At 49.4% G+C, this 27,761-nt stretch overlaps 3 protein-coding genes across 7 annotated transcripts; 1 reads left to right on the top strand and 2 right to left on the bottom strand.

Moving 5' to 3' along the window:
• Positions 1 to 1,465: 1,465 nt before the first annotated feature.
• Positions 1,466 to 7,100, bottom strand: CBLN3 (cerebellin 3 precursor). Of its 2 annotated transcripts, XM_077127067.1 has the most exons (4): positions 7,081 to 7,100; positions 2,491 to 2,746; positions 2,012 to 2,131; positions 1,466 to 1,676 (listed from the first exon to the last, which is right to left on the bottom strand). In XM_077127067.1, the coding sequence occupies exons 1-4, from the start codon at positions 7,098 to 7,100 to the stop codon at positions 1,479 to 1,481; spliced, it is 594 nt and encodes a 197-aa protein (XP_076983182.1). In that variant the 3' UTR covers positions 1,466 to 1,478. The 2 variants fall into 2 exon arrangements, with proteins under 2 accessions (XP_076983182.1, XP_076983181.1); XM_077127066.1 differs by lacking the exon at positions 7,081 to 7,100 and having other exon boundaries at positions 2,491 to 2,946.
• On the top strand, positions 4,060 to 12,565 carry KHNYN (KH and NYN domain containing). 4 transcript variants are annotated; one of them, XM_077127064.1, is made up of 8 exons: positions 4,060 to 4,246; positions 4,886 to 5,103; positions 5,925 to 7,039; positions 7,153 to 7,283; positions 7,368 to 7,464; positions 10,227 to 10,334; positions 10,542 to 10,643; positions 11,212 to 12,565. In XM_077127064.1, exons 2-8 carry the CDS (start codon positions 4,903 to 4,905, stop codon positions 11,462 to 11,464), a joined length of 2,007 nt encoding a protein of 668 aa, XP_076983179.1. In that variant the 5' UTR covers positions 4,060 to 4,246; positions 4,886 to 4,902; the 3' UTR covers positions 11,465 to 12,565. The 4 variants fall into 4 exon arrangements, with proteins under 4 accessions (XP_076983179.1, XP_076983178.1, XP_076983176.1 ...); XM_077127061.1 differs by lacking the exon at positions 4,060 to 4,246 and adding an exon at positions 4,417 to 4,512; XM_077127062.1 differs by lacking the exon at positions 4,060 to 4,246 and adding an exon at positions 4,455 to 4,498.
• A 1,856-nt stretch (positions 12,566 to 14,421) lies between these two features.
• Positions 14,422 to 17,453, bottom strand: SDR39U1 (short chain dehydrogenase/reductase family 39U member 1). The gene is made up of 6 exons (XM_077127065.1): positions 17,354 to 17,453; positions 16,977 to 17,083; positions 16,808 to 16,890; positions 16,346 to 16,467; positions 15,421 to 15,564; positions 14,422 to 15,155 (listed from the first exon to the last, which is right to left on the bottom strand). Exons 1-6 carry the CDS (start codon positions 17,367 to 17,369, stop codon positions 14,743 to 14,745), a joined length of 885 nt encoding a protein of 294 aa, XP_076983180.1. The 5' UTR covers positions 17,370 to 17,453; the 3' UTR covers positions 14,422 to 14,742.
• Between the last annotated feature and the right edge of the window lie 10,308 nt (positions 17,454 to 27,761).

The raw sequence follows: 27,761 nt of genomic DNA, 5'->3' as shown, positions 1-27,761 counted from the left end.
AGGGGCCAGCCTCTCTAAGAACGTCAACTAGTTCCATCCTCCTATCCCATATTATCAACATCCCTCTCCAACATAAAAAAGTTAGAATAGGCATAGCCAAATACCCCTAAAGTTTGGGAGAAAGATCAAAGGAGAAGGAGGAATTATAACAGAGAAGATAAGATTTAACAAAAGAGTATGATTATCATTATATTGATACTTCTTTAATCTCCAGTGTCTTGGAGCAGCTAGAAGGAAAAACCTAAAATTGTGGAACTGTAACCCAAACCAAATTTTGAAATCTGTTCTATAACTACTTGTTACAATGTACTTTGAAATATATTGCTTTTTTTGTATCTGTATTTCACAACAAAAGTGTTTTGTTTGTTTTTAAAGACAGTGGCAGGACAGTGGTCAAAGTGATGGACCATGGAATAAAGGTCATAGGAAGTTTGAGAAGGAGTGCAAGACTGCACAGATCAGGAGAAAGAAGAGAAGTCATGTTGTAGGTGAAAAACAGATACAGTTAAGGTAACTACGTGAGCATCTGGGAGGAAGCAGGAGGCAGCCAAAGCGTGGAATGACTGAAGTTCAGATTTCAGATGTGCAGCAGTCCCAGGCGGTGGCCAAGCAAGAGGATACAGAGTCATGGATGTGTTCCATGGCACGCAGATCTGCACTTGTCCATGTGTGACCCTCTACCCCCCACCTCCGAGGCAGTTCTGTAACTGCTCTGCTCTCGGCTCCACTCATGGAGCAACTACCAGACCAAATACACACGTTCCATGTCTTGGATGGGGGTGGGGGTGAGGTTAGAGTTCATCCAGGACCTGGCACAGATGGATGCTCTGGCTCTCTGCCTGCCGTCTGCTCAGCTGTGCCTGCGGAGCACATACCACGCTCAGGCTGGGCGCACCCCTTTCTGCCCCACCAGGCAGACCCGGGCTTCTCTCTGGTCCTCTCTGTTTTTCTGATCATGCCCATATGCTGCTGGCTCAGCTCCTGACTCTGTTGGCTGAGCTCCTAATGCTGGAACCCCTCAGGAAGGAGCCCCAGCATATGCCGAGGTTGGTCCATCTGGTTCCCTGTGGGGGTCTGTCAGGCTCACCTGGGCCACCTGCCACCAAACAGCACAATTCAGGAAGCTGGGGGAGGGGCGACAGGAGGCGCCGAGATTGTCAAGTTGCGCAGGTCTCCCTAACTGCCCAAATCCTGCCTTGATCCTGGGGCGGCAGGCACGAAGGGATGCAATGGAGAGGCTGGGAGGGCATATGACCGGGAAGAGTGGGAGGGGGCCAGGTCCACAAATAACATTGCTCTAAGCTCCTCTATTTTTAATCTTGGGTGTCTGGTGCAGGGTTCCATGCAAAGAGTGGGATACAAGCAGCCTAGGGGAGGCTCTTTCCTGCCTTAAAGATGCGGCTTCTGGAGCAGGAGAGGGCAGAGGCCAGGAGACAGGAGTCAGAGGCTGGATTCTTGTCCTTTAAAAGTCTGGGCCGTCAGAGCGGGAAGATGAGGAAGCCAGAAAAACTTGAGTATTTCCAGCCACCCAGGAGGTTCCCCCGGCGCAGGCGCAGGGACACCCGATCCCCAGGGTCCAGGGGCAGCAACACCGAGCTGGTGGCTGCCTCCCGGGTCACGTCAGGGTCGTTGGCGAAGGCTGAGACCACGGGCCAAGCGTTCAGCATCAGGCTCACCTGGGAAGAGGAGTCCAATCAGAGCTTCTTCCCCAGCCCAACATGCCCGTTATCTGAGGACCCCTACTTTCCTGAGGGCTTCCCCTCTTCTCTACAGTCCCAGGGAGGGACTCTGGAATCCTCGAAACCAGGGGCTGAGCGGACCCTACTGGGAGGGCTGCAGGGTGGCCGGCGTCTGACCACACACCCTCCATGCTTTCTACCAGCCAGGCCCTCTCCTCCCGGCCTCCCAGGACAAAGGGCAGGGGAGGGTCTGCTCAGGGGATGCCGGGCTCCGCTCAGCCCCACGCCTCCCAAGCCCACTTCCCTCCTGAGTCAGGGCAGTGCTCAGTCACCTGGACGGTCTGGCGGTTGTACACCTTCACCACGTGGAAGCGGAAGCTGTAGACGCCACGGACGGGGGCCACGAAGGAGCCTGAGGTCCGGTCAAAGCCACCGCCCTCATTCACTAGGACCTGGGGGAGCAGAGTCTGCCCAGTGGGCCTGGGGTGGCCTGTGGTGGGGTGGGGTGGGGCGGACCTGTGGCTCAGGGTTGGTACTGCTGGGCTGGGGGAAGGGGCAGTGAGTAAGGAAAAGAAGGGGTGGCAAGCAGGAGTGGAAGGGGTGGGGGTGATGTATGGATTCAAAAGAAATGGTGAGAAGAGGCAAGGAGGGGCAGATAACGAGCTTAGAAAAGGGAAGACGTGACCGGCCATGTTAGGGGAAGATGGAGGAGGCTGTTTCCTTAAAATCTGAGAGGCAGCAAGTGGGCTTGCATAGTTGATTGTAGGCAGTTGCAGGCGCCTTCTAGGCCCCTGGCGGGGAGGAGGATTACCTGGTCAAAGTAGATGGCCCCACTGGTGCCGTTGCCCGTCTCTTCTGCTGGCTCGTGGTGGTGGCTTCGGACTGCAGCAAATGCCACTCTTCCCGGGGGTGCCTCTCCTAGGGCAGCTCCCCCGGGCCCCCCTGCAGCAGCTCGGCCAGGCTCACAGACCACCAGGCACTCGCCCTCCAGCAGGATGGGCTCTGACCCCTCCTGGGCCCACCCGGCCCCCAAGACCAGAAGCATCAGGGCCAAGGGCAGCCTGGGACTTGGGGGACCAGCTGGCTGGCCTCGCTTTGCTGCCGGCATGGCTGAGTGACCCTGAGACCCACCGGTCTGGTCTTCCATCCCCTCTCCCTGCTCCTTTTGGTTTTTGCTCCTCTCCCTCTGCCCTCTTTCTGGGTCTCACCGTCACCTAGCCTTGGCACCTCCCTTTCCAGACCTCTCCACGACTCTGTCCTGCCTCTCACTCCATTACTCCTGCTGTCACTGCAGTTCCCTCCCCCTTGGCTGAGCACAAAATGACAGCAGTTGGGCCCTAGGAGGGAGAGCAGGGAAGGAGTGGCTGGATAGGAGGGCTACAGCCAGAACCTCAGGGGAGCCCCTCCCATGGCATGGGTGTGTGCTTGTGTGTATGTGTATGTGTGTGTATCTCCGTATGTACGTATATGCGTCCGTGGGAATGTGTGTACGTGCCTGTGAGTGTACGTGTGTGCCTGCGCATGCTTGTGAAACAGCTCCGATGGTCCTTACAGCTCCTTCCTCATTGCTCCCCTTTCTTCTTCGCCGTGCTATCTTTTCCATTTGTTGGAAGAAAGTGGTGACTCTGTTTTATCAGCAAGTGCTTTGGACAAGAGTGTCACTAACTTATGACCTTGGGCCAACCACTTTCCCTCTTTGGTCGTCCTTCTCTTCTGAAGACCCTGGGCCGGATGAACTTTAAGGCCCTCTTTACTGCCAACTTTTTACATATGTATTTATTTTTATATGGGCAGGCTCCGGGAATCCAACCTGGGTCTCCGGTACAGCAGGCGAGAGTTTTGCCACTGAGCCACCGGTGCACCGCTCAAATAACAATAACCGATCTATCTATCTATCTAGATATCCACTTTTTTTTTTTTTTTTTTGGCACGGGCAGGCTTCGGGAATCCAACCCGGGTCTCTGGCACGGCAGGTGAGAATTCTGCCACTGAGCCACCGTTGCACCGCCCTACTTCCAACTTTCAATCAGTGGATCCTTTTTATCGAGAAACAACTGCCCAGAACTAGCGAGAGCGCAGAGGGATGCGGAGAGCTCAGGGGGAGGCGTGGAGGGGGAAAGACCACGGAGAGGCCTGCTCGCGAGCCGGCGGGCCTGAGCGCGACACACCCAGGGCGGCCGGCCGGGAGCTCCGCGGGGAGACGGCGCGCCGAGGAGGAGCCGGGAGGCGCGGGGGCGGGAGGAGGGGCGGGGAGGAGGGGGAAGGGCAGAGAGAGGGAGTCGGCCGCGGGGCGCCGCCCCCCGCCGGCGGGCAGCCAGCCAGGGCCCCGTGCAGGCCCAGCCCCGGGGAGGAGCCCGGCTATCTCCGCCCTACGCCAGGAAGTGACTCAAAAAACATTTTGCGATGCGGGGAGAAGTCCCCGTCGGGTGAAGAATCCGGGAAGGCCCGCCCAGATTCGCGCCCCCTGCCCTTCTCCCCTGGGCGTGGGGGCCCGGGAGAAGCTGGGGGCCGGGCGGGCAGCGGGAGGCGTCGGCTGGACGCGGGCCTGGAGCCGGCGCCCGAGGCTGGTAGGACCTCTCCGACCCCCCCCACTCCTCCCGGAGGAGCCGGGACCCGGCCTGGGGCCCCGCGGGCGGCTGCGCGGGGGTGGCGGCCGAGCGGGCCGGGGGCGGAGTCCGTGTGGGCCCCTGGGCTCCGGGTGGGGCGCGGGACGCGAGGGGATCGCGGGACGCCAGCGGGAGGGGGAGACGGTGGGAGTGGCCAGAACCTTGGAAATGGAAGCCAAGGGACTCGAGAGGACAGCTCAGTTCAAGGCCCTGGTGAGGATTCATCTGTAAGAGACCGTTTCGGATTCGAGATGGCAGGGTCCCCCGATGAGAGACACACCCGAGACTTTTTCATCGCTCCTCCACTCCTTTTGGCCAGCAGACTGAGCTGCAGTCCCCCACCCTTCCTGCTGATGGTTGTTATTTTTAAAAGGACAGACGCCCACCCCAGATAGACAGCCTTTTTACTGATCCATGATTTCTTTTCGAGAGAAAAGGCCCGTGTTTGGATAGTCATGTATTACCTCCCTGTCCCCAGGATGGACTCAGATCCCCATTACCTCCTGGGGTTGTTTACCAGAGTTGGTGACTGGGTGCGGACTGTTGATAGCTGGTCCCGTTTGGGAGACCGTGAGGTCTGAACTCCCTCTGTCCTCCCAGGGCTGGGCAGAGCAGCCATGCCTACCTGGGGGCCTGGCGCCGCGTCCCCCGACCGCTTTGCGGTGTCTGCTGAGGCTGAGGCCAAGGTGAGGGAGCAGCAGCCCCACGTGGAGCGCATTTTCAGCGTGGGGATGAGCATCCTCCCCAAGGACTGTCCTGAGAACCCTCACATCTGGCTGCAGCTTGAGGGCCCCAAGGAGAACACCAGCAGAGCCAAGGTAAATGCCCCTCCTGTGAGCCTCCTCCTGTGATCCTCCCCAGGACGGGCTGCCCCCCACCCTGCTGAGGTGGAGGAGAGGAGGGAGCTGGGGAGGATTTTGATGCCTTGCCTGTCTCCCTGGCCACCTTAGTGCCCCAGGGCTTTGAGGGACAACACAACTCTCTGTATTTGCCAGGAGTTTCAGTTTCATTTCTACAGTGACGGCCCGGGTTCTACTGGTGGCTGGGGGTGATTCAGTTCAAATCAGTGTCTGCTTCTTGGGAGTGATCGGTCTAAATAAGCTGGCCCCACCAAGGAATTCACTGTGGGGCGGGAGGCTGGGCCCCAGCCGTCATCGTTTCCTTTGGAGTTAGAACTGGGTTTCAGCACAGGCTTCACCACATACCAGTGTTGTGGGTGTTTCTGTTTCTTTTCTGTAAATTGGGAGTAATAGCATTATTCACTTCACTGTATGTCCCATGAGTGTGCTAGCCATGTAAAGCATGAGTTCAGTAAAAGTTAGCAGTTATGACTATTGTTATGGAGATGCACAACACATACATATAGACACAGATATTTAGAGAGAGAGAGACAGAGAGAGATGATCTTGTAATCAATTATCATGGTATCTTAAATTAAGTTCTCAGTGGAAATACTAGCCAAAGTCTCTCAGTTGCAAAGGGAAAGAACTGAGACTTTTTATTTCTTTTCAACGCTTTGGGTCTCTGTTGCTCTGCCCAGACATTCTGGAACTCAGAACAACTGAGACTGAAGGGGTGACCTGGCCACTTAGGATTCCAGCAGTCTTCTTTTTTCTGCCCCTTCTCTCCTCCTCCCCAGGAGTACCTGAAGGGTCTCTGCAGCCCAGAGTTGCAAGATGAAATCCACTACCCTTCCAAGCTGCACTGCATCTTCCTCGGAGCCCAGGGCTTTTTTCTTGACTGCTTGGCCTGGAGCACAACAGCTCACCTGGTGCCCAGGGCGCCTGGTTCAGTGATGATCAGTGGCCTGACTGAGGCCTTCGTTATGGCTCAGAGCCGGGTGGAGGAGCTGGTGGAGCGGCTGAGCTGGGACCTGCAGCCAGGGCTGTCCCCTGGAGCCTCCCAGAGTGCTGGGGTGCTGGGAGACTTCTCTGCCCTGCTGCAGCCCTGGGGGGACGCCCACAGAGAGGCCCTGCTGCAGCTGCCCCTGGCTGTCCAGGAGGAACTGTTGAGCCTGGTGCAGGAAGCATCCAGAGGACAGGGGCTGCAAGTGTGCTCCTCCTGGAAGAGGAGGAGCCCAGGCCTGCTGGGTGCTCAGCACCTGGGAGTCAAAGCTCCCCTGAGTGAAGGCAGAGAGTCCCAGGACATTGGATGCAGTGGGTGGGGAGAGTCTAGGGGAGTGAGGCATGCTGTGAAGAAGGAGGCTGGGAAACAGGGTGGTCCCAGGGAGATGGATTTGGGGTGGAAGGAGTTGCCTGGGGAAGAGGCCTGGGAGGGAGAAGTGGCCTTTAGGCCAGAGTCAGGGAGAGGAGAGATAGGGGGTGCAGGGCCCATGAATGGAAAGGTCCTGGAGAAGGAGGGGTTGACTCAGGAGAGAAGAAGGGTCTATGTCCAGGGTGAGCCTCCCAGTGCCCAGGGCCCTTCTCAAAGAGCAAGCCAGCCTCGGGGAGCCTCCCTTCTTCAGAGACTCCACAATGGGAAAGCCTCACCTCCAAGAGTGCCTAGCCCTCCGCCTGCACCTGAACCCCCGTGGCACCCTGGAGGTGGTCGTGGAGACAGGGGAGATAAGCAGCAGACCGTGGCTCGAGGCCGGGGGTCTCCGTGGAAACGAGGAACCCGGGGCGCCAACTTGGTAACTGGCACGCAGCGTTTCCAGGAGGCCCTGCAGGATCCTTTCACTTTGTGCCTTGCCAACGTGCCTGGCCAGCCAGACCTCCGCCATATTGTCATTGACGGCAGCAACGTGGCCATGGTGTGAGTATCGGTGGGGCCCTGGGGAGGGGCACGAGGCAGGCCTTGTCCACCTTGAGGACATGGCTGAGGGACAGGAGTTTTCCTCTCAGAGTTCTGCCTTCTTCCCCGTGCAGGCACGGCCTCCAGCACTCTTTCTCCAGCCGGGGCATCGCCATTGCTGTGCAGTACTTCTGGGACCGTGGCCACCGTGACATAACCGTTTTCGTGCCTCAGTGGCGCTTCAGTAAGGATGCCAGAGTCAGAGGTGAGCTGGGCCTGGTCTCTTGTGTCCTGGGTAGACCCTGTTTCCACCTCGAGGATAACCCTTTGTGTCCCTCTTCTCCTGTAGAGGGTCACTTTCTGCAAAAGCTGTACTCCCTCAGCCTGCTCTCCCTCACCCCCTCGAGAGTCATGGATGGCAAGAGGATCTCCTCCTATGATGACAGGTACCCTCCTTTCCCAGCCCCAGGCTTGATATCCAGTGAGTGCAGTCAGAGCCTGAAGGAGGAGGGGAAGCTCCTCACCCTTCACACTGCCTCCCACCGGGGTGGTGGGGAGGGGGTCGTTTCTTCCTCCATGTGCTGTTATAACTGGGCAGGTAAACCTGCCCTGTAGGTGAGATGCAGCGGACTGAGGCCACTGTGTTTGTGCATTCCTCATTCATTCTTCAGTTGTCAAACTACATTACGATCCCTCATCGTGATATAGTGCCTTACTGTCTAGAAAATAGTGGCTTAATGGAGAGATTAGAAAGCTAGAGGCATAGATAGCTGACAAATGCCATAAGACCCATATTTTTTAGCACCGAGAGAAATGCTCCTAAGAATCTCGAACAACATTAGCAAAGGAAAAACCAAAGTAAACCTACAAAATAATGACTTAGGTGAAGAGATATAATCTATGAATAAAGACTGTATAAATCTGTAACAGAAAGGTTGCTGGACTTAGAATTTGAAGATCTGAATTTGAACCCCAAGTTGTACAACTTGTTGGTTTTGGGGCCCAGGTGTCTTAGTGATTTAACCTCTTTGTCTCAGGGTCCTCCTCCATTCGTTCATCCTTTTTGTGACTATCAATAGAAGATAAAGTATATGCTTGCCTAACCCAAGGTGCTTCGCAATAGTAGGGGGATATTACCTTTTAACTTTGCATGGACCCAGACAAGTGTGGCAGAGGGTTTTATCTCTATTGGGAAGTGAGAGTAAGAAGGTTTAATACCTTGACAAAGGCCACTAAGTGGCAGAAGGAAAATGAGAACTCAAAGTTGATGAGTGGAGTTCCAGATGGTTTAACTAAACAAACGAGAAAACACTCCTTCCCCAGTGTGCATACATCGAGTGGAAAATGGATGGATTTTAAGTTAATTAACCAATTAGAAATTTTTACAGCTACAAGTTCTTTATTTTCTGGTATATTATTGAGTTTTAAATGAACAGTTTCTAAACCATAGGGAGTATATATTTTGCCTTTTCAAATATTTAACTTTCACCCACAAACAAGTAAATGGTATTTTACAGAAAGGCCGTTCACTTTCTCCCAGCAGTGTTCTGTTCTGTACCTGGATTCCCAGATTATCTACAGCACAGAACATTCTCTCCGCATCAGCATTGAAACAGAATTGAAACTGAAGATTGAGCTAGTTTTAATGAATTTTAAAGGCACATGCCTACACAGTTGTGTGGGGTATGGTGGACAGACAATTGAAGATGTATTTGGAGTTTTTTTCGAGTAACAGTGAATAAACACAGTGGTTCATAGCACAGGCCTACTGTGAGAACACTGCTAAACAAGGAACAACACAACACAAAAATAATAAAATATATTTAACCAGAAAATACCAGGCATATACATTGATAAGTCATTCTCTCACCTTGTTTCCCAGACAGAAATTCAGAGCGCTATATCATATCTGATCTGAATTCCAGTCCCCTCTGTCCCACACTGTCTTTTAAATACTGACTGCCCAGCTGGTACTAGGTGTGTGGCCTGCAGGAGGAGGCAGGGACTGTGGGAACAAAACCTGCTTCTTGAATTCAAAGAGCCGACAGAACTATCTATCGAATGCTATAGGAACTCACAGGAACAGGCGCCCACTCTGGCTGCTGCTTTATGGCAAGGGAGGTATTTGTAGTTTCTTTTAAATAAGAAGGAGATGGATGGGCTGGATTTTTTAGTTTCTAACCTATTAAAAGTTCCCAACCCACTACCTTGTGATTCCTACCCTAGTAGAATTTGTAGATTTACAAAAGTGGGGCCCAGGCACCTACTTTTTTTTTTTTTTTTTTTACATGGGCAGGCACCAGGAATCGAACCCGGGTCCTCTGGCATGGCAGGCGGGCATTCTTGCCTGCTGAGCCACCGTGGCCCTGCCCCCAGGCACCTACTTTTAAAAAACTGTTGGTGATATTGTTCATCAGTGAGATTTGGGAACCACCTTCCAGATGGAGGGAGTAGTTTGAGAAATATGGAGGTCAGAAAGCACAGGGTATGTTTGGAGAACAGGGTGGAATCTGATCACTGATTTTGGCCGGAGCTGTGGGGACATTAGGGGATACCCGGAGAGATAAGGCCATAAAGGGTGGCTTGGAGCTGGGTTCTGGAGGGCCTTGGCTGCCAGGCCTGGGCTTGTAGACTTTATTTGGTAGATAAAGGGCAGCTGAAGAAGAGTTTTGCATAGGGGAAGACCAAGTTCTCTTGGGGGAGAGCAGGATGGATTGTAGGGTGCCACATGGCTGAAGGCATGGAACGTCGTACCCCCTACCACCCCCCCACCCACCCAATAAAAGAGTATAACAATATCCCAGTTGCAGTATCCTAAAAAATAGGGTGATACTGGTGGGTCTGGCAAGGAAGAGGGTGGAGTAGAAGGCTTTTCAGAAAAAGAACATACTGGATTTGTGACTGATTGGAGGGGCTGGGTGGAAGAAGACAGAGGCAGATCTTACAGGCTCATTCTCAAGAGGCACGAAATATGGGCTGAGGGGTTGCGGTGAGTGGAGGGGATGCTGTTGGGGTGGCCACATTAGATTTATCTTTGTTTCCTCTTGAACCCATGGCACTTGTATCCAATAAGCCACCTGGTGGCCGGGTCAGAGTGAGGTGAGGGGTCAGATCTACATCACTAGCAGTGGGTCATGGGAGCCCATAACACTCTCTGGGTTTGGAGCCTTGGAGAATCCAAGTTCGGCTGCCGTGGTTCTCGAGACAGGTTCATGGTGAAGCTGGCTGAAGAGACTGACGGGATCATTGTCTCCAATGATCAGTTTCGGGACCTGGCGGAGGAGTCCAAGAAGTGGATGGCAATCATCAGAGAGCGGTGAGAGAGCTCTCGCCCCAAAACAGGGCTTAGATTCAGACTTTCCCCTAAAGTCAGTTCTGTTCCAGTCTCCAGGTAGGACCTCTGGGAAGGGGGTTGAAGTTGCCTTGAGGTTAGTAGCCAGTGGCTTTTGGTGGTAGTGATCTCAGCGGTATAGGAGGGGTGCAGGGGCCCCACTATGACCACATATTCTCTGTCCCCATCCAGCCTGCTGCCCTTCACCTTCGTGGGAAACCTCTTCATGGTCCCTGATGACCCACTCGGGAGAAATGGCCCCACCCTGGATGAGTTCCTGAAGAAGCCAGTCAGGTAATGTCTCAGGCACTCATGCATGTAACCCCCAGCCATGACCTCTGCAGGGGTAGTAGGGGTTGGGGTGGGGGCTTGCAGGGCTGGAGACTCCGGTGGGAATGTGATCTTGATTTCTGTAATAGTTTGAATTGCCTCAGGGCTTGGCATTTAAATGCCTCCCAGGGAATCCTGGCATGGGACTTCCTGGCTAGTAGGGATGTTCTCCTAGTCACATCATCACTGTTTAAATGGAGTTATTTGGAAGATGGTTGCTTTTACGTATTTTTAGGCAGCTGTATTGCTGAACCCTTAAGTAAATAAGTGATTTACTAGACTAGAATTAGATCATAGTAGTGGTAGGGTTCACCTTCTTGGTTTAGAAGGAACTTTCTGTCTCCCCTTCATTCCCCTTCAGAGGTGAGTTGATACTGCCACTCACTGGTTGGCTTGGGGAATTTCGGAATTGCTCCCCCAGAGCCGAGAATAAGCTGGGCAGATAAATAGGGGTTGGGAGTTGGAGGACCGTGGAGTGCTAATTTCCCTTCACTGCTCATCGGCTCTTCATCTTCTCTTTGCTTCTTCGCAGGACACAGGGGCCTTCAGAGGCTCATCATCCTTCCAGGGGCTTTGCAGAACATGGTAAAGAACAGCAGGAGAGAGAAGAAGAGGAAAAAGGCAGTGGTGGTGTTCGGAAGACCCGTGAGACAGAGCGGCTCCGGCGCCAGCTGCTGGAGGTATTTTGGGGCCAAGATCACAAGGTGGACTTCATCTTGCAGCGGGAGCCGTACTGCCGAGACATCAATCAACTCTCTGAGGCCCTGCTCAGTCTCAATTTTTGAGCCTCCCTTGCCTGAGTGGCTCCTGCCCCATCAGCTCCAGTTCCAACCAGCTCAATCCTTTTCATAATAATTCCTTTGCTGCTCAGACCCTGACCCAGACTTCCTTGAGTGGGTTCTTAGAGTCAGAGAAGCAGCAAGGAAGAGCATTCCAGCTGGGGAATGCTCTTGCCTGGGACTCTTGGGGGATTGGACCATAAAATGGCCTGATCTCATCTAAGTCAGGACCTCAACCAGCTTTCAAAAGGTTCTGCTCAGCCTTAAGTTCTCAAACTTGCCTTAGCAGGATTTGTGTAGAGAATCAGGGCTGCTGGAAAGCTGGAGTCCTGGAGACTGGGACTGCCGGCTCCACCTTCAAGCTGAGTTGGGAATGGAGGCTGGTTGGGGGAAGGGAAATGGGGAGGGAACAGGTGGCAAAGAAGCTAAGCCTTTTCTCTCCTTGGCTGCTGCTCTGGGAGCCCGGAAAGGCTGTAGTGTTACATGGGTTGGGTCACAGTGGGGCATCAGGGAGCAGATGGAGAAGGCAGGGAAGACTTGGCCTTGGTCTCAGCTGTGCCTGTCTGTGGCCTTGATCAAGCTGCTTGGCCTATACTCTGCCTATAAGTCAGGAGTAAAAGTACCTATTGGGAGGGGAAAGAAGAACCTATGAGAAAGCCTGGAGGAAAGGTACTTTGACCAAGTCTCAGGTATATCTGCCTGTGGCTGCACTTGATTCCTAACTTGACCTCACCTTCAGAGAGCTGTGGGTCTTCTGTCCCAAGGCATTCACGTGTGCCCTGGATTTTAACATGCCCTATCATGGCTGCGTCCCTTTTGGGCAACCCCCCAAATCCATATTTGCAAAATAGTTAAATTTGGGGTGTCTGTTTTTGCATTACCAAAATACTCTCAGGGTTCCTTTAAATGGCAGCTCTCCTATTGCATTCAGGTGTTTGTTTATGGATTAACGAATGTGTGGGAAACTCTGGCCATGCACTTGCTGAAGTGTTGGGAGCAATCACCAAACCAGTGAAGATGTGCTCTTCAATGACCATGTTAATGTGATGTGAAACCCTAACATTTCTGTACAGAACACACATGTTGCATAAAGTAAGGCTCACTTTTGCTGTGTCTCTGTGTGTGTGAGTATTGGGGATGGGAGGGTTTATAGAGAGTGTATCTTGATAAACCAATTTTCTGGGAAATGAAAACCAAAGAATCAAAGTTGGAAAGTGCCAGACCAAGCCCACTGTCACATCAGGGCATTTTCTGTCCACCCTGAGTACAGTGGGTCATCATCTTGTTTTAGTCTGCTAAACTGCCAGAATGCAACACACTAGAGATGGATTGGCCTTTAATAAAAGGGGATTTATTTAGTTAAAAACCTACAGTTCTTCAAGGGAAAGGCAGTTAACTTTCATCTGAGGTTCTGTGTTACACGGGAAAGCACACAGTGACGTCGGCTGGTTTTCCTAGCTTGTAGGTTCCAGTGGCTTTCCCTGGGGAGATTTCTGCATTTCCAAATGCCTGGGATGAGCTGCTTGGGTTGTGTGCTGTGTTGAGCGCTCTTTTGACCTCTCTTAAGCCTCTAGCTAATTAAATTAAACATCAATCATTGTGGAAGACACTCCCCTTAGCTGCCTGCAGATGTGATCAGCCATTGATGAATTTCACATCCTAATGATTAAAGTCCACAACAACAGAACCAGGCACCATCACCTGGCCAAGTTGACACCTGAGCCTTACTACCACGTCCTGTATCTTGAAGTCTTCCTGTGCCAGGCAAATTGCAACCTCACAAGGTAGTATATTCCGTCTGTGGGTAGTATCAGTCTTAGTCCTTTCTATAGTGCAGCCCAAATTAAGGTTTTCTATTACTTAACCCTTTAGGGCTGGTTATTTCCTCAGGGACAATACAGAGCCAGTCAAATTTATAAAGAGTGTTAAGACCAGATAAATAACTAGGTCAGGAACCCTGAATTCTCTTCTGTGTAGGCCCTGCAGTAAGCTCCTGGGCATGATTCTTTTCAAGGTCCTTCTGCTTCTCTTGAGTGGTGTGGAGGATTGAGTACTGCCATCCAGTTTCTTATTCTAGCAACTGGCATTGGGAGCTAAATGATGATAGAAGGGTCCCTAGGTCCCAGTGTGCCTACTTCCCACCATGATAATTGGTTATTTATACCAGGCTGTATTTACCCGTGCTGGGTGTGTGTGTGTGACAGAGAGAGACTGGCCAGGGAGGTAACTGACTTAAAAGTCAAGCCATAGTCCCCAGGGAGGAAAGAGATTAATATGACCTGAATTGGGAACTGGAGGGACTTCTGGTCAAGTTATGGCAGATAACCAGGGTAGGTAAAAAGGAAAGGGTCCTAGATGAACATGCAGGATGCATTTTTTTTTCTAATAGGATTGAATTTGTAGTGTTTTGGTTGCTGCATCCTTAGTTCCTTGCTCCTTTCACTTTCAGTATGATGATGGGATGTGCAGTAGGCTAGAGGCTGACAGAGGATGCTGGTTGACTGAAGTGGCCCCATTCAGATGGGAGGGAAGCCAAAGCTTCTTACAGGCAGGGATGCTGGCTTCGTCCTGCTGTGGCTTGATGAACTGGGACCAATGTGTGATTGCTTTATTAATTCACTGCCATGTGACATGGACTGAAGGTTCTCTTAGACCTGGACCTCATCTCTTCTACTGCTGGCATCCCAATGGCACTCTGAACAGGTATGTGGGGGACCACATATTCAAAAGCAATGGGGCTTCATTTCTTTCTTCCTCTAGTCACTAATTTTACCAAAAACTCTGCCCCAAATTTGTATCCAGTTCCTTTAGCCCCTGAGGGACCAAGAAGGGGTTGGTGGGTGAGGAGAGATGTTGCCCATCAAAACTTTCCAAACCCCATTTAGGGGAAAGACTCAATCTAGGGTCATATAACTTGAAATAAATTCCAAGAGAACCTAGGCCAAAGAGATGAGAGCCAAGGCTAGATAAATAAAAATGTATCTTTATTGCCTAAACTGCAGAGCACTCTATACATAGCATAAAGGAGAACTGAGGTAGGAATGAGACAGGGACATCAAATTGGAAATTGTTTGGGAAAGGGTCAAAGGGGTTGAGGTCCCATCTTGATGGGATCACAACCTTGAGATCGTGGACCGTCTCTCAGGTAAATAGGGAGGAGCAACAGCAATGGGAAAGAAGTAGGAAGAAGGAATCCCTAAGAACTGGATGACTTCAGAGCTCAAGTAGAGGAGCACCTAAGCTTATTCACAGTATCTACCCAGGAGGCCTCTGTACCTACCTACTTAGGCTACAACCTCCTTCAAGGCGGCCCCGAGCTCTGGGAAGGAATACTGGTAGCCAGCAGCCAGCGTCCGCCGTGGAACCACCTTCTGGCCCTCCAGCAACATGATGGCTCGCTCTCGCCCCAAAATGGCTTGTACCACAGCGCTGGGGAAGGGGATGAAGGCTGGGCGGCCCAGGGCGGCACCCAAAGCCTGGGCAAAATCAGCATTGGTAGTGGTGGAGGCTGGAGCCACTCCATTCAGGACCCCTTGCACATGGCTTGCTTCAAGGGCATGGGCCAGGATTCCTGCCAGGTCCCCGATGTGAATCCAGGGGAAGAATTGGTGGCCTGAGCCGATGGGGCCCCCCAGGCCCAGGCGGAAGGGCAGGAGCATGTGACTGATGGCACCACCCCCACGGCCCAGCACAACTCCTAGAGCAGGCAAAAGGAATGGTACAGAGAACAGCTCCCCCCCCCCCCCCAGCTCCTGCCTGTTTCTCATGCAGTTTGTCCTTCCCCACTCCTTCCCAGGCTGATTTAGCCTTGTAACAGAGCCGAGGGTTATGACTCTCTTCCCATCCTCCCATCTGAGCGGTGACCAGAAGTGGTGGCACTCTCTCACTCTCTAAACTCAGCTCCCCATGATTTCACCACTCCCTCACCTCATACCGCAACCCTACCTGATACCCAGGCTCACCAGAGCGCACCACCACCTGCCGTGTGGAATCTCCAGGAAGCTTGGCTGCGGCTTCCCACTTGGTTACGAGGTTGGAGAAAAAGTCAAAATCCCCTCCAGGGCTGTCCTCATCATACTCTGCAGTCAGGCTGGGCTGGTAGTAAGCTGCCAGTGGAACAGCACTTATTTGTCCTGGTGTCCTTAGTCCTGTCTGACCCTTTGTGGTCAAGGCTCCTTTCCCCTTGGTCTCAGCTTCTTTGGCCCTTGGGATTTCCCAAGGGGAAGACAGCACCATGGATATTCTCTCCCCAACCTTCTGCATAGCGTGGACCTGGAAGAACTCTTTATCTTTGGTTGCTAAGCTGCGAGGCCACTAGAGTGCACTGGCTAAGAACAAAGACTTGGGTGCCAGGCTGCCTGAGTTTTAATCTCGGCATCACCAGACATTAGCTCTTTGACTTTAGGCAAGTTACTTAACTTCTCTGTGTGGAATGTCTGCATATTTAAAGTGGGAATAATAACAGCATCTACCTCATAGGGTTGTTGTGAGGATAAAATGATGTAATATGTGTAAAATACTTAGAATAGTGACTGATAGACACATTATAACGGTTTGCAGTTATTTGGTCCCCAAAGTGAAATACAAAAAAACAGTTGGACTGCTCCTTAGGAACTGTGGCTCAAGAAGCAAGGGAGTTGAGAGAAGGTGGAATTTTCCCTGGCACTGGGAGAAAGGCCATTCTCCCTCTTCCTTTGAGGGTACCTGGTTTTCATTGATTGTATAAAAAACATTAGGAGAATGTATGGATCAAGGACCTAGAAAATTACTGTGCTTACTTAAGACCAGAGCTTTGGGGCATGTACAGCTAGAAGGGCATGAGCTCTCCCTTCGTTCATACTCCCCTTTCCCTTGGCTAATGTGAGGCATTGGCGAGTTAGCCCATACCTACACCAGAAACTAAGACCCAGGCCTTGGGGGGTTGTGGGGCCTTCGTGATGGCACTAGCCAGCAGGTGGGTGGTCTCCAGGCGGCTGCTGAGGACCTCTTTTTGGAAGGCTTCATTCCACCTGCAGAAGAAACAGAGGGGAAACAAAAAGCCGCTATTAGCATGCACACATACTTAACCCTCTCTCTTTCCTTGGGGCACCTGCCATACCCACTTCTAGTAAAATGCCGAACTGTGGCAAAGAAATGGCCCATGTCTCCCACAGAAGGATAAGTCATATCTATCTTGGGCATCCTGAGTTACATATGAGGGCAAAAGTCAACTGAGCTGACTGGGGAAAGGGGATTTGGGCGTGTAGGAATGGGGAGGGATTAGTATTCAGGGATGTCTGCGTAGTTCTGGCAGTTCCATTATCCACAGCTCTGGGGTTCTCATCAGAGCGCCGCTCTCCCCTCGCTGACCTTCGGAGAGGGTTGAGGATGTTCGCTCCGGCCAGGTTGACAGCAGCATCGCAGGGTGGCAGCCCAGAGATGGAGAGTTCATCCTGTCCCAGAAAGTACAGTGCCCTGAGGTCCCGCCCTGCACCGCCGAACCATCCCTTTTCACCCAGCTGCTCGAGGCTGGACATACCCACGTGATCCGATCAGGCCCAGGCTTCCGGGAGACCAATGTCACCTCGTGGCCCCTGGCTTTCAACAGCTGGGTTAGGGCTGTCCCAATGAAGCCCGTCCCGCCACCTGGTAGGAGAACAGGAATTGATTTTCGCTTCCGTCTCCGCAGGGGGCGCCTCCTCGGGGGGCTACCCCGTCCCCCACCCGCCTCCAGACTTCTCCCCTCTTTCTCATCCCCCGTCTGCCCTCGCCCCGCGATGCTGCTCGGGCTAGGAGGCCCCGGCACAGCTGCCTGTCCACGACACCCTCTCGGAAACGGCCGTCCTGCCGGTGATCTCTGGCGAACTTTTCTTCCCGTAAGCCCGCCCCCCTCTCTGCCTTCCCTCCCTCCCTCACCAACAAGCACCCGCATAGCGACCGGGACCTATCGCCGGAGTAAGATTTAGAGCCGCCCCTCCCCCGCTCCGCCCGCTGTCGGGCTCGTATCCTTCTGCGCATGCGGGCGGGCGGGGGCGGGGACCGCGCGAGGCCCAGCCCGCCCACCCGGGCGAATTAAAGTGCTAGGTCGCTTATTTCCTTGGGCAGGCAAGACCGTGTGGGTCTTAGATTAAGAGGCCGGGGAGGGAAAGGAGAGGGAACGGAGAGGGAAGATCGCAGGGCAGGAAAAATCCTTTTAAAACTGAAGCCACCCGAATTCCTGGATTTTGGATGTCCATTTGGTTTGGTGGATCAGTAATGTAAGAGTCTCCGTTCAGGGGTACTGTGGATTTCTTTCTGCTTAGCTTGTTATCTTTTCTCCTTCCTGCTCCTATTTTCTTTTTTCCCTGCTCCTCCCTGTTAGCATTTAAACGTTCCAGATTTCCCTTATCTTGAAATAGCTCATTTCCTGGAGGCAACCCAATTGTCTATCAAGAGATGAATGGATGAACGGAATGTGGCATATACATACTATGAAATATGATTCAGCCATAGCAAGAATGATGTTCTGATGCCCGTGGCAATATGGATGAAGCTTGAAGACATCATGTTGAGTGAAATAAACCAGATACCAAAGGACAAGTACTGTATGGTCTCACTTGTATGAAATAGAAGTTTATAGAGTCAGAAGCTAGAATACAGGTTACTACAGGTCAGGGTAGGAAATGGGGAGATAATGCTTGATTGGTTCAGAATTTCTGTTTGTGGTGATGGAAAAGTTTTGCTAATGGGTGATGTTGATGGCACCAACAGTGTGAATATAATTAGCAGACTAAATTGTATAATTGAACCCATGGTCAAAATGGGAAATTTTAGGTTGTATGTATGTTAACAGAATAAAGAAAAATCACCTGGAAGAATTATAAAAAAGAAAAAACAACAATTTCTGAATCATTATATAGATCTTACGTTTTGCTTTCTGGTATATTGGGGTAGTAGGAGGAAAGTATTTGAAATCTCTAAATTGTAATTCAGTTGCCGTGATCTCTGATAACGATTATATAGCCTTTATTTTCTGTCCCCATAATTGTAAAAACCTGTGACTAACCTTCATTTATATCCAGTTATGCAGTTTATCCTACTTTAGAGTCTTATAATCACTAAAAACAGCCCAAATGTTTATTAATGAAGGATCTTGGGTCAGCCCAGAACTAACCCACCCCGAGTCCAAAGTTATCTTTTTTTTTAACTTTTTAAATTGTATGGTATAACATATATACAAAGCAAAGAAATAAAAAGCAATAGTTTTCAAAGCATTCTTCAATAAGTGGTTACAGGACAGATCCCAGAGTTTGTCATGGGCTACTATATGATCCTTTCATATTTTTCCTTCTAGCTACTCTAGAATATATGAAGCTAGAGGGCTTGTTCTAGTTTGCTAACTGCTGGAATGCAATATACCAGAAATGGAATGGCTTTTAAAAAGGGGAATTTAATAAATTGCTAGTTTACAGTTCTAAATGTAAATGAGAAATGGGCCAAGAGAACGTCCCAGTTAAAGCAAGTCTATAGAAACGTCCAATCAAAGGCATCCAGAGAAAGATACTTGGTTCAAAAAGGCCGATGAAGTTCAGGGTTTCTTTCTCAAGTGAGAAGGGCACTTGATGAGCATGGTGTCATCTGCTAGCTTTCTCTCCTGGCTTCCGGTTTCATGAAGCTGCCTGGGAGGAGTTTTCCTTCTTTATCTCCAAAGGTCGCTGGCTCATGGACTCTCTTCTTCGTGGTGCTGTGGCATTTTCTGCTCTCTTAGATTTTCTCACTTTCTCCAAAATGAATCCTCTTTTATAGGATTCCAATAAACTAATCAAGACCCACCCAAATGGGTGGAGACATGTCTCCACCTGATTCAGTTTAACAACCGCTCTTGATTGAGTCACATCTCCAGGGAGATGATCTAGTTATAGTCTCAAACATACAGTACTGAATAGGGATTAGAAGGGATTAGGATTAAAACATGGCTTTTCTAGGGTACATACATCCTTTCAAACTAACACAGGGTTTAAATACCTTTTTATCATCACAATCAACCTTTTTTTTCCTTTTTTTGTGAACAATAACATATATACAAAAAAAGGTATAAATTTCAAAGCACAGGACCACACTCAGTTGTAGAACATATTTCAGACTTTGACATGGGTTACAGTTTCACAATTTTACGTTTTTACTTCTAGCTGCTCTAAAATACTGGAAACTGAAAGAGACATCAATTTAATGATTCAGCATTCATATTCATTTGTTAAATCCTATCTTCTCTGATAACTCCACCATCACCTTTGATCTTTCCATCCTTCTCTTTAGCGGTGTTTGGGCTATGGCTATTCTAAATTTTTCATATTGGAAGGGTCTGTCACTAATATGGGATAGGGAGATGGAACTATCTGATGTTTTGGAGAGGCTGGGCTAAGTTTCAGGACTTATGTGGTAGGTTTCTGGAAGGTTACTCTAGTGCATGGAATCTATGCGGAATCATATGTATTGTCCTAGGTGTTCGTTAGGATTGGCTGAAATGGTTCTGGCTGGGGGTTGGCAGGTTATGAATGGTAGCAAGGTTTAACTGAAGCTTGCATAAGAGCAACCTCCAGAGTAGCCTCTGGACTCTATTTGAACTCTCTCTGCCACGAAGTTATCTTGATAACTGATACTGAATCTAGCCCAAATGGGCCCGCCTGATATATGAGGTAGCTTAGACTTTAACCTACAAGTCACCTACCTATACCTCATTCCACCATTTTCTTCAATATGTTCTGTGACTGAGCATGTAATCAATCTGCACATGCTCAATAATCAGATCACCTCGAATTACATCATGTGAGGCCACTGTGCTCATTTTCCTACACCCTGCCCATCTTTTCCTCTAATAAAACTATCAGAATAACTGCAGTTCAAGAAGACAGATTTTGGGCTGATTGGCAATCTGCTCTCCTGGTACGGCCTCCTAATAACCCCCTTCTCTCTTTGAAACTCCAGTGTCTCAGGAATTGGATATTGAGCGAATCGAACGAAAGAATACGCGTCCTTTATCCAATATCACCTGCGGAACCCTCCTGTCCTTTGGAAATGTTCTTCTTTTGGCCAATGTGAAAGTCACAATCTCCTGGGTCTTTCTCTGATCTTCCCTCTGGTGTATTTTTTCAGTCTCCTTTGCTTGTCCTACTACCTCCATGCTCTTAAAATGTTGGAGGTCCTCAAAGCTGGATCCTAGGATCTTCAGATCTTCCCACTTTTATTCCATCTCATCTACAACATTAATTACCAGTTTTTCACAAAAGACAACCCAAATGCCATCTCCTCTGAGCTCCTGGCTCTTAAAAAAACTTCCCACTAGACATCTCGTCTCGTCCTGGATGTCTGAAACCTTTTACTTACTAATATCTCCCAGACCCATCTATTGCTCTCTGTCTCTGCCACCACCACCCTCATTCAAGTTGTTATTCTCTCTTGCCTGATTTCTGCACATCATCTCCTAGCAAGTCTCTCTGCTGCTGTGTGTTCTCCCCTCCAAACTATTCTCAACACTGCAATCTGAGTGATCTCTTGAAACATGCAGGAGGAATAGCATGGTGGCCTATAAATCCTAAAAATCTCCCAGTACGAAGTGCTTGGGTATGCCGAATAAAATTTAACAAGCCTCCATTTAAAAACTTTGCCAAGTTAACTAGAAAATAAAGTAAATGTCCAGGTACCAAACACAAAGCATGAGCCTGCCTTGTAGTTGTTTGCTAAACCCAGTAACGCAGAAGCTTGGGTGAAAGGAGATGATGCTTATGACCCAAGGAAGATTGGGTGTGAGACCCATGCACAAAGCTCTTGGTGAGTGTCATGGTTAGGGACAGGTGTCAACTTGGCCAAGTTGTGGTACCTGTTCATCTGATTGGGCAAGCGCTGGCCTGTCTGTTGCAATGAGGACATTTCATAGGATTAGGTCATGATCACGTCAGCTACATCCACAGCTGATTCCATTTGTAATCAGCCAAAGGGGAGTGTCTTCTGCAATTAGTGATGCTAAATCCAATCATGGGAAGCCTTTTAAGGAGAACTCAGAGGAGACAGGTTCCATTCCTGCTTTGGCTGGTGAGCCTCTCCTGTGGAGTTCATCCAGGCCATCCATTGGAGTCATCAGCTTCGCAGCCTGCCCTGTGGATTTTGGACTCTGCATTCCTACGGTCACGTGAGACACTTTCATAAATTTTATATTTGCAAGTGTTCCCTGTTGGTTCTGTTTCTCTAGAGAACCCTAACTAATACATCTTGGTACCGGGAGTGGTTCTTAAGGAACAGAATCTTAAAAATGGGTTTTTATGAATGGTTTTCTACTCTGACTGGGCTCAGAGACACTAAGGACTCTGATTCCTGTAATCAGAATGACACTCCCAATCCATGGACTGAGTTGGCAAAGGAGATAGTCAAAATATCATCATTCGATTCTCCTAATGCTTCGCTTGTACGAAGCCAGACTCTGGGGGATAATGTTTTTGACACCTTTACAGAGTTTTGTAGGAATAAGAGTTATAGAGATGTTGGTTGGTTGTTGTTAGATACACTGTCTACATTAAAGGGTGAAAGGGATGGGCTTAAGGCTTCAAACAAGAAGCTTAAGTGCCATCTGAAAGATGTAGAGGTTTCTATGAGTATCCTGAAGGAAAATTTTATTTCCTGTAGCCGTAGACTTGAGATCTCTGAAAATCAGACTCAGAATCTTATTGTTAGAGTAGCAACTTTACAACGTAAACTGAAATCTCAGTCTTGCATGGTGTCTGCTGTTAAAGTGAGGGCATTGATTGGAAAGGAGTGGGACCCTGAAAAATGGGATGGTGACATATGGATTGATAATGATGTTGGGGGTGAGGTTGAAACCCTAGACCATGCTGAGCCTTCTTTAGATAACCCTGTAATAGTCTGCCCTGAGGACATAGCCGCCCCACCTCCAGCCTGCCTTGAGGAATTGGCCACCCAACCTCCTCCTGAAGGGATTAGCCCTAGAGTTATTTATCCTGTTTCACCAGATGGAACTGCAAATGAAAGCCCTGAAGCAAATGGCTTGGAAGATATTTCTAATTCTTTTCATGACCCACCCCCACCACCCCTCATTTCTTCTAGACCTATAACTAGACTAAAGTCCCAACAGGCCCCTAAAGGTGAGGTACAAAGTATCACACATGAGGAGGTACGTTATACTCCAAAAGAACTGTGTGAGTTTTCCAATTTATATAGACAGAAATCAGGGGAATATGTGTGGCAATGGATTTTAAGAGTGTGGGATAATGGTGGGAGGAATATAAGGCTGGATCAGGCTGAATTTATTGATATGGGCCCACTAAGCAGAGATTCTGCATTCAATGTTATAGCTAGAGCAGTTAGAAAAGGTGTTAACAGCTTGTTTGGGTGGTTGGTTGAAACATGGATCAAAAGGTGGCCAACATTACCTGAGGTTGAAATGCCAGAACTGCCCTGGTATAATGTAGATGAGGGGATCCAGAGGCTTAGAGAGATTGGGATGTTAGAGTGGATTTATCATGCAAAGCCTGCTCTTACACCCCAGGAATGTCCAGAGGATGCACCTTTTACCAGAACAGTGAGAAATAAATTTGTGAGACTAGCACCATCATCCCTCAAGAGCTCTGTGGTTGCACTTCTCTGTAGGTCAGATATTACTGTAGGAACTGCTGTCACTGAGCTGGAATCCTTAAACACAATGGGGATGACAGGATCCCGAGTTGGCAGAAGCCAGGTGGCAGCACTTAATCACCAAAGACAGGGTAGACGTGGGTATTATAATAGACAACAAACTCAAAGGAGGCATCAAAATTATATGACACGCAGAGATTTGTGGCATTGGCTAGTAAATCATGGGGTGCCTAGAAATACAATAGAAGGGCAGCCTACTAAATTCTTGTTGGAGCTGTATAAACAAAAGAGTTCTAGGTCAAGGGAACAGAAGTCTAACCTGAATTACAAAAACACAGAGTCACGGCCCCTTAACCAATTTCCAGACTTGAAACAGTTTACAGACCCTGAGCCCCTTGAATGAAGGGGAGGCCTGGTCCCTATGGGGAAGAAACCTGTTACACTGCCACAAATTTATACTGTTGACCTTCCTCTAAGTCTTCCCCAAGGAGACCGACGGCCTTTTACCAGGGTAACTGTGCATTGGGGAAAAGGAAATGATCACATATTTCGGGGATTATTAGACACTGGTTCAGAAGTGACATTAATTCCAGGGGACCCAAATCGTCACTCTGGACCACCAGTCAGAGTGGGGGCTTATGGAGGCCAGGTGATCAATGGAGTTTTAGCTCAGGTCCGTCTCACAGTGGGTCCAGTGGGCCCCCGGACCCATCCTGTAGTTATTTCCCCAGTTCCGGAATGTATAATTGGCATAGACATACTGAGCAACTGGCAGAATCCCCACGTTGGTTCTCTGACTCGTGCAGTGAGGGCTATTATGGTGGGAAAGGCCAAGTGGAAGCCACTAGAACTGCCCCTACCAAGCAAAATAGTAAATCAAAAGCAATACTGTATTCCTGGAGGGATTGCAGAGATTACTGCCACTCTTAAGGACTTGAAAGATGCAGGGGTGGTGATTCCCACCACATCCCCATTCAACTCTCCTATTTGGCCTGTGCAGAAAACAGATGGGTCTTGGAGAATGGCAGTGGATTATCGTAAACTCAACCAGGTGGTAACTCCAATTGCAGCTGCTGTTCCAGATGTAGTATCATTGCTTGAGCAAATCAATACATCCCCTGGTACCTGGTATGCAGCTATTGATCTGGCAAATGCTTTTTTCTCAATAGCTATTAGTAAGGACCACCAGAAACAGTTTGCTTTCAGCTGGCAAGGTCAGCAATATACTTTCACTGTCGTACCTCAGGGGTATATCAACTCTCCAGCCCTATGTCATAATCTTGTTCGCAGAGACCTTGATCGTTTCTCCCTCCCACAAGACATCACACTGGTCCATTATATTGATGATATCATGTTGATTGGACCTAGTGAGCAAGAAGTAGCAACTACTCTAGATTTACTGGTAAGGCATTTGCGTGTCAGAGGATGGGAGATAAATCCAACAAAAATACAGGGGCCTTCCACCTCAGTAAAATTTCTAGGTGTCCAGTGGTGTGCGGCATGTTGAGATATCCCTTCTAAGGTGAAGGATAAATTGCTGCATCTGGCCCCTCCCACAACCAAAAAAGAGGGACAATGCCTAGTGGGTCTTTTTGGATTTTGGTGACAACATATTCCTCATTTGGGTGTGCTACTCCGGCCCATTTATCGAGTGACCAGAAAAGCTGCTAATTTTGAGTGGGGACCTGAACAAGAGGAGGCTCTGTGACAGGTCCAGGCTGCTGTGCAAGCTGCTCTGCCACTTGGGCCATATGATCCAGCAGATCCAATGGTGCTGGAAGTGTCAGTGGCAAATAGAGATGCTGTCTGGAGCCTTTGGCAGGCCCCTATAGGAGAATCACAACGCAGACCCTTAGGATTTTGGAGCAAAGCCTTACCATCTGCTGCAGATAACTACTCTCCTTTTGAGAAACAGCTTTTGGCCTGCTACTGGGCCTTAGTAGAGACTGAACGCTTAACCATGGGCCACCAAGTTACCATGAGACCTGAGTTGCCTATCATGAGTTGGGTGTTGTCTGACCCACCAAGCCATAAAGTTGGGCGTGCACAGCAGCACTCTATTGTAAAGTGGAAATGGTATATATGAGATAGAGCCAGAGCAGGTCCTGAAGGCACAAGTAAGTTACATGAAGAAGTGGCACAAATGCCCATGGTTTCCACTCCTGCTGCCACATTACCTTCTCTTTCCCAGACCAGAGCTATGGCCTCTTGGGGTGTTCCTTACAGTGAATTGACTGAGGAAGAGAAAACTCGGGCCTGGTTTACAGATAGTTCAGCACGATATGCAGTTACCACCCGAAAGTGGACAGCTGCAGCATTACAACCCCTTTCTGGGGTGTCCCTGAAGGACAGTGGTGAGGGGAAATCCTCCCAGTGGGCAGAACTTCGAGCAGTGCACCTGGTTGTTCATTTTGCTTGGAAGGAAAACTGGCCAGAGGTGCATTTGTATACTGACTCATGGGCTGTTGCTAATGGTTTGGCTGGATGGTCAGGGACTTGGAAAGACCATAATTGGAAAATTGGTGACAAAGAGGTCTGGGGAAGAAGTATGTGGATAGACCTTTCTGAGTGGGCTAAAAACATGAAGATATTTGTGTCCCATGTGAATGCACACCAGAGGGTGACTTCAGCAGAGGAAGATTTTAATAATCAAGTGGATAAGATGACCCGTTCTATGGATACCAGTCAGCCTCCTTCCCCAGCAACTCCTGTTATTGCCCAATGGGCTCATGAACAAAGTGGTCATGGTGGTAGGGATGGAGGTTATGCATGGGCTCAGCAACATGGGCTTCCACTCACCAAGGCTGACCTGGCTACAGCCACTGCTGAGTGCCCAATCTGCCAGCAGCAGAGACCCACACTCAGACCCCGATATGGCACCATTCCCCGAGGTGACCAGCCAGCTACATGGTGGCAGGTTGATTACATTGGACCACTCCCTTCATGGAAGGGGCAGCGATTTGTTCTAACTGGAATAGACACATACTCTGGATATGGGTTTGCTTTTCCTGCATGCAATGCTTCTGCCAAAACTACTATCCGTGGGCTTACAGAATGCCTTATCCATCGTCATGGTATTCCACATAGCATTGCTTCGGATCAAGGAACACACTTCACAGCAAATGAAGTGCAGGAATGGGCACATGCTCATGGAATTCTCTGGTCTTACCATGTTCCCCATCATCCAGAAGCTGCTGGATTGATAGAACGGTGGAATGGCCTTTTGAAAACTCAATTACGGTGCCAACTAGGTGGCAAAAACTTGAAAGGCTGGGGTAATGTTCTCCAGGAAGCTGTGTATGCTCTGAATCAGCGTCCACTGTATGGTGCTGTTTCTCCCATAGCCAGGATCCATGGGTCCAGGAACCAAGGGGTGGAAATGGGTGTGGTGCCACTCACTATTACTCCTAGTGATCCGCTAGGAAAATTTTTGCTTCTTGTCCCTGCTACCCTGAGTTCTGCTGGTCTACAGGTTTTAGTTCCAAAACGGGGTGTGCTTCCTCCAGGAGAAACAACAGTGATACCACTGAACTGGAAGTTAAGATTGCCACCTGGCCACTTTGGGCTACTTATGCCTCTGGATCAACACACCAAGAAGGGGATTACATTATTGTCTGGGGTAATTGACCCTGACTGTCAGAAGGAAGTAGGACTGCAACTACATAATGGAGGTAAAGAAGAGTTTTCTTGGAATATAGCAGATCCTCTGGGGCGTCTATTAGTACTACCATGCCCTGTGATTAAAATCAATGGAAAACTGCAACAACACAATCCAGGCAGGACCACTAATGGCTCTGAGACTTCAGGAATGAAGGTTTGGGTCACCCCACCAGGCAAAGAACCATGGCCAGCTGAAGTGCTTGCTGAGGGGAAAGGGAACATGGAATGGGTAGTGGAAGAAGGTAGTGATAAATATGAACTTCGACCACGTGATCAATTACAGAAACGAGGACTGTAATGCTGTTTTGTTTGTGTTACACTATTTAAGTTGTAAGATATCAAGTTTAAGAATGAATGCTGCCCAAGGATTTGCATGCTATTCTGGAGAGATTTAATGTGTTTCCAGTTATATGCAGGACAGTTGAGTATTGTCAGGTAAAAGAAAAAATGTGCGCTTATTTGTTTTCATTTGGAAATTAAGTATGGTCTAAGGTGATATATATATATATATATATATGCCAAGTTGACAAGGGGTGGACTGTCATGGTTAGGGACAGGTGTCAACTTGGCCAAGTTGTGGTACCTGTTGATCTGATTGGGCAAGCGCTGGCCTGTCTGTTGCAATGAGGACATTTCATAGGATTAGGTCATGATCACATCAGCTACATCCACAGCTGATTCCATTTGTAATCAGCCAAAGGGGAGTGTCTTCTGCAATTAGTGATGCTAAATCCAATCATGGGAAGCCTTTTAAGGAGGACTCAGAGGAGACAGGTTCCATTCCTGCTTTGGCTGGTGAGCCTCTCCTGTGGAGTTCATCCAGGCCATCCATTGGAGTCATCAGCTTCGCAGCCTGCCCTGTGGATTTTGGACTCTGCGTTCCTACGGTCATGTGAGACACTTTCATAAATTTTATATTTGCAAGTGTTCCCTGCTGGTTCTGTTTCTCTAAAGAACCCTAACTAATACAGTGAGCTATGTTTTCAGGGAAAAGATAAACTTGAAAAATTCTACATAGTATCAAAGAACATGACTAGGATAC

The sequence above is a fragment of the Tamandua tetradactyla genome, chromosome 14 (genome assembly GCF_023851605.1).
Source record: "Tamandua tetradactyla isolate mTamTet1 chromosome 14, mTamTet1.pri, whole genome shotgun sequence".
Classification (NCBI taxonomy): domain Eukaryota; kingdom Metazoa; phylum Chordata; class Mammalia; order Pilosa; family Myrmecophagidae; genus Tamandua; species Tamandua tetradactyla.
This window is presented reverse-complemented; position numbering and strand designations above follow the sequence as displayed.

Coding starts and splice junctions, on each gene's coding strand:
- CBLN3 (XM_077127066.1), bottom strand. CDS start 2,826: ATGGAAGACCAGACCGGTGGGTCTCAGGGTCACTCAGCCATGCCGGCA. Junction 2,132..2,490: donor GGGCCATCTACTTTGACCAG/GTAATCCTCCTC, acceptor CTGCTCCCCCAG/GTCCTAGTGAATGAGGGCGG. Junction 1,677..2,011: donor ACAACCGCCAGACCGTCCAG/GTGACTGAGCAC, acceptor TCCTCTTCCCAG/GTGAGCCTGATGCTGAACGC.
- KHNYN (XM_077127064.1), top strand. CDS start 4,903: ATGCCTACCTGGGGGCCTGGCGCCGCGTCCCCCGACCGCTTTGCGGTG. Junction 7,040..7,152: donor GGCAGCAACGTGGCCATGGT/GTGAGTATCGGT, acceptor TTCCCCGTGCAG/GCACGGCCTCCAGCACTCTT. Junction 10,644..11,211: donor TTCCTGAAGAAGCCAGTCAG/GTAATGTCTCAG, acceptor GCTTCTTCGCAG/GACACAGGGGCCTTCAGAGG.
- SDR39U1 (XM_077127065.1), bottom strand. Junction 15,565..16,345: donor GGTCTTAGTTTCTGGTGTAG/GTATGGGCTAAC, acceptor TTCCACTGGCAG/CTTACTACCAGCCCAGCCTG. Junction 15,156..15,420: donor GCAGGTGGTGGTGCGCTCTG/GTGAGCCTGGGT, acceptor TGCCTGCTCTAG/GAGTTGTGCTGGGCCGTGGG.